Source organism: Apium graveolens, chromosome 11, assembly GCF_009905375.1.
Source record: "Apium graveolens cultivar Ventura chromosome 11, ASM990537v1, whole genome shotgun sequence".
NCBI classification, from domain to species: domain Eukaryota; kingdom Viridiplantae; phylum Streptophyta; class Magnoliopsida; order Apiales; family Apiaceae; genus Apium; species Apium graveolens.
In genome coordinates this window covers 93594761-93599962 of record NC_133657.1, presented here as the reverse complement: position 1 = coordinate 93599962, position 5202 = coordinate 93594761, and the positions used below count along the sequence as shown (strand labels likewise).

The 5202-nt window shown below is 32.3% G+C and overlaps 1 protein-coding gene and 1 long non-coding RNA gene across 2 annotated transcripts; both read right to left on the bottom strand.

Moving 5' to 3' along the window:
• Positions 1-1111: 1111 nt before the first annotated feature.
• On the bottom strand, positions 1112-1999 carry LOC141695221 (auxin-responsive protein SAUR77). Its single transcript, XM_074499477.1, has one exon. The coding sequence runs from the start codon at positions 1651-1653 to the stop codon at positions 1291-1293; it is 363 nt and encodes a 120-aa protein (XP_074355578.1). The 5' UTR covers positions 1654-1999; the 3' UTR covers positions 1112-1290.
• Positions 2000-3942: 1943 nt separating this feature from the next.
• On the bottom strand, positions 3943-4992 carry LOC141696974 (uncharacterized). Its single transcript, XR_012564560.1, has 2 exons — positions 4873-4992; positions 3943-4240 (listed from the first exon to the last, which is right to left on the bottom strand). It is a non-coding gene; the product is annotated as an uncharacterized LOC141696974 (long non-coding RNA).
• Positions 4993-5202: the final 210 nt, after the last annotated feature.

The window sequence follows — 5202 nt, the reverse complement described above, 5'->3', positions numbered from 1 at the left end:
CTACATATTGAAGTCATTCCCATGATCAATCAACATATAATTATAAACTATTCAAGCCCATGGAATTTCAGTTTCATAACTCGCATATTAATCTCCCAATCAAATAATAGAATTATGTCTGTCATATCATAAACTAAAATTACAATTCATCTCCCGATTCATTACAATTCCTAAAGATACAAATAAAGGGTTCGCGACTCCCTCAATTGTGTTAAGCACTCAACAACAGATTAGCAAGGCAGAGAAATCACAGTACAATCACACAATCATAGTTAACCAATGAATACTACCTAATTCCCATATTATGAAATTAGTTACTCATAATATATGAAGAAAGTAAACATATATATATATAACTGAAACCATGATTACAAGAGTATAAAGTTAAGAAAGATACTACTTTACGAAATCTCTCAAACTTGAAGTGAATCCCTTCAATCCTTGCTCAAGTTCTCTCTAAGCTTCACTCTCAATCCAATACACACCCTCTCCAATGTATCTCTGAATAATCCTATAAAACCTAATATAAAAGTGTTTTTAATTGTTTCCTAAAATAAAATACAAGTTGGATAATTATGAAATTCGTAGGCTGATTTGAAGGTCTGATCTGATCCAGTCCAAAATAAAATATGAGACCACTTCCAAACTGAAGATAATTCTTTTATCTTCGTGTGAACTAGTAGATGACCCAAATCTGATGTCCAGAACTCAAGTTAAGGCCCAAACACCGATTTCTGCGCAAGCCCTCCAACAATTTCGAATTTCCATATGATTTTAGCCCAAATAGGCCAAATCTCTTCCAACTTTGAGAATAATTATATCTTGTCATTAAACACTAAAATAATATTAATAAATACCCAAACAAATACAAAATCATTTAAATATGCGGATAAAATCTTTTAGAATATATATAAATATATATTCTATCAATATTGCAACACAGTTTGTTACCCATTACACCTTTTTCTTCTCGATAAAATCTTCGGTGGTAAAAGATTAAGGAAAGAGAAAAAGTATTAGATTTTATTAATCAGATTTGGTTTATGCTTATTAGTGGATTAACCAATGTTGTGATTAACACTTCAAAAAGTCATGGATTGAAAGTTTATATTAATTAAATTTTATTATTTCTATAATTATTAAGAAATGGCTGAGTCATAGAAAAAAATACTTAATTATTTAATTAAAATTCATTAAAATTACATGTAATGGATACCCGTGGGTTGCAGGGATGGTAAGCTAATTTCATACTCATGGTCGAAGGCCATAGCCCCACACCACTGGTATTTATCAATCTTGAGCATAAAAGTCAATAACTTCTTTAAGATTGAGCTGAAACAGAGAAGAAGAATCATTGTGCATCAACCACAACATGTGCTCAAACAAAATAGCATCCACATCCACAAATAACACTCTTTGATTATTATTTACCAATCTTCTTTCACTTCTATTTACCAAATCAATCAAAACCCTGAAAGGGTTTTCTTCTAAAACAAATGGATCAACCCAAAACTCCCTCTTGTCCTTTCCCACCACTACCCTCACCAGATCGTCAGACGTCCCGAAACTTCTGTATTTTAACTGTCGGTAGCCTGTCCGTGTTCGAATACACTGCCTTCTCAGGATAGAAACTGGCAAAACCAAGCACTCCATTCTGAATTATGCTATGAAATGATCAGCTGATCATGCATATGAGTACGTGTATTTGTGTGTTATATTTGATGTAATATAGAATTGCAAGCTCCTCTTTGGTTCGCCACTGTCTGTGCCTAATTGAGTGGCCTGCCTATGAGTTTGCTGTTTGTTGTGTGTGGATGAATGAGAGAACGTGTTTAATCTTAACTTTGAGACCAATGTATTTATAGTATGTTGCCGGCAATAAAAATAGCCGTTGGAGTGAGAAATAAGATAATGTAAAGTACATGGAAACATCCAGGTACTGATAAAATGGACATTTGTCGCTGCCGACTTCCTGTGAATTTTGGATACTTGCTTCTTATTTTCAAATTATTAGCTACGGGTACAAGATTTTTATATCCGCCCCTGCTCTGACTTGATTTATGCCTAACCACTCTTTTGATTTTTTTTCCTCTTTTCGTTTTGACTTGGGGTGGAGCATATTATTTTAACTGTTTCTCTATATTCTATAATTAGTATAACCAATGTTGGCAAAAATTTGAAATCGGTTGACTCGATTTTGTTTCGAAAAAATGATTATTTAAAATATTTATCTGGTATTATTATATTTTTTTAATTTTATCTATCATGTATAAAATTTATTTTATTCAAATTTTTGTATACATGTAATAAATCTTATTTATATATTTTGTTACATAACAGATAGTTATGCAGAGTACTAGAACACCTTACAATAATGGTAATCCAGATAAAACTTTACAATAATAGTAATAATTATTAACACCCTCAAGATTAATATAGTTCTAAGTATGGATTGCTTGCTTGATAATTTTTGATAAAATAATTAAATATGTATCATTCTAATAAAAAAATAAAGACATATATAATTTTAAGTTTGATCTTTTTTGGGATAGTTATAAAAGAAATAATAATAAATTGAGAAACTCAAATTCAAATTCGATCTCGGTTACTCGGAATCAAAACAAATTTTTACTAGCTTTTTGTAAAATCAATTTTGATCCGAATTATTCGAAAATCGGATCAAATAAGTAATTAAAAATGTACTCGGAAGCATTCACGCGTGTTTGCAAATTGGTAGCTAGTACTAACAAGAGATAGTCATTCGAAGTTTGTGAATCAGTCATTTTCGGTCCAGCCGAGCAAGCAGCTAAACAAGGAACCTCATAAAACGAATACAATGGGAATAATTCTAATTTTTTTTGTATAATTTGAAAAATATAAGAGTTCTGCTTATATTATTATTTTTAAAAAGAAGAAAGAAGAAATAATTACTAAATAACATGGTTCTAAAAATCGGTAAAATTGCCGATTAATCGGCCGAGAAATCAGTACGCGGGGAGCTACCGATCTGATAATGCAAAAACGGGCAGAAAATCGTTTTTTACAAAACGGGTCAAAATCGGGTTAAAATCGGGTCGAACTCCGAAAAATCGGATGTCATTCAACTGTTATTCAAAGCTTTCCGATGAATCTCCACTAATGAAACCCTAGATATACATATATGTGTGTATATATTGTGTATTTATTGAAAGTATCAGAATAAGAGTTTGCTATGAATATGCGAATAGATCATGAGATCTTGTTGAGTTGACTTTATATGATTAATACGATAATTTAGAATGGTTAAGAGTAAAAAAATGATGAGATATAGCGATGAATTGGTCAAGAAAAATGAGTGATGAACTGGGGAAGAGGTGAAAAAATTGAGTGATGAACTGGGGAAGATGTATTATGTACAGGGCGCGTGCATCAACAACTAATAATAAACTAAATTATCGGTGTGATTATGTGAAGATAGAAAATGCAAAGTTACATGGGTTATGTTTGTTCAAGTCCATGACCGTATAGTACAAGCCGATTTCCAATATTATGATCCGGTAGCCTCTCTAAATTTATACTATATTATAAAATTTATAAAATCCAGATATAAGTTTTTATATTTATTAATTTATAAATAATTTTTATATTAAATTTAATAAAGCATATCCGATTTCCGCTCCGATTAATCTTCCGATTAATCCCCGATTCACCGATTAATTCTTAAAAAGTCACGTGACTGATTTTCCCCGATTACCGATTTCTGGAACACTTCTAAATAGAAGGTAAGTGGGAAAATAATAGGCATAAAATTAGAATGTGAGTACGCGGTTTGCACTAAGCTTCGATGTATACAACTCCATTGGAGTGCCCATTTTTTAATTTATCTGTGGGCGACACCTTTGCAAGCATTATAGGCAGCTTTATCCTTGTGTTTCGTGGGTGCTCAATTTTAATAAAAACAGATTAGCTATTGATTGTATATCTAATAATTAATGTAAAATCTGGAAACTGACATTCAACCACTTGTTAGAGTGAAGCTAATATGAATGAGTAATTTGATTAGCTTAAGAAAGAATCTCCGAAGTTGTTGACTACTGAACCACATACCAGAAGTATGTCCCTGGTTGCATTCATCTCCGAATAATATTCCTCCACTCCTTAGCCTCTGATCCCAAACAAAACTTCTCCAATTCCCATAGCTTCAGCTACGCTGACCTCAAATCACCAATGAAAGGAATGTCATGACCTGCTCGGTAATGGCCTGCATTGTCACGCAAAATCATACCTTATCCTGTCATGTTGGAGGCAGTAAACACAGCAGGATCAACATTTAACTTATTAAAACTAGCATGTTCCTGGTTTCTCCCAACTAATGGCGCAAACATTTGCTACCTAAATGAGTTTACCGGTTGATTTAGGAGTAAAGTCAGGTTGCCTAAACTAGTTTTAGGGAACTTATCCTGGGAAGCTAACCACTAACCAGGAGTCAAACATTTAGAATTCCAAACCTTGTATCTCCTACTAGCCAAATCACGCAACATAGAACATAGTAAAGTTCATAATTTTATTTATTCTGATAAAGAATTAATCATATTTCGTTAAGATAATCAGCTCTAACTTGATTCCGGACAATCAATTACCTTCTCAAAAACTTGGCATAGGGCAGTGTTTATAATTATCTGATATTACCGGATACAATTGCTATTAGAACTTAACTAATTTATCTGTACAGCTATTAACTATAAGTCTTAACCTCAATATCCACAAAGAATTTACAACCATAGCTTTGTTGATCATTAACTTAGTATACAACCAAGATGAATAAAACTGTAGACCAATATTTAACAGATTCTAGCATTTGGATAAAAGCCTACCATATTTACTAAGACGCACCTGAAGTCGAATATGTAAGATAATGAGAAAGCTTGATCTTTCTATTGAAACGTAAGATGTTTAAATACTAGTATACATTCATTATATTGGATACTATCACTATGATTAAGGTTGTGAACTAGGAGTACAGACTTTAACTAAGACTAGTACAAAGGTGTACAGCTAGGATATAAATTAGCATTTCTGATTTTGATCTCCCAGATCTTGATAATTACTGAAATCATGGTTGTGATCTGATTGAGGATTATTATCCTTAACATCCCCCCGCAAGATGGACGACCTATTGGTAAGACCAATCTTGGAAAATATAGTATCAAATCTTGTACGAGA

What these genes read in the sequence shown, in the direction of transcription:
- LOC141695221 (XM_074499477.1), bottom strand. Translation starts at nt 1,653, where the DNA reads ATGGAGTGCTTGGTTTTGCCAGTTTCTATCCTGAGAAGGCAGTGTATT.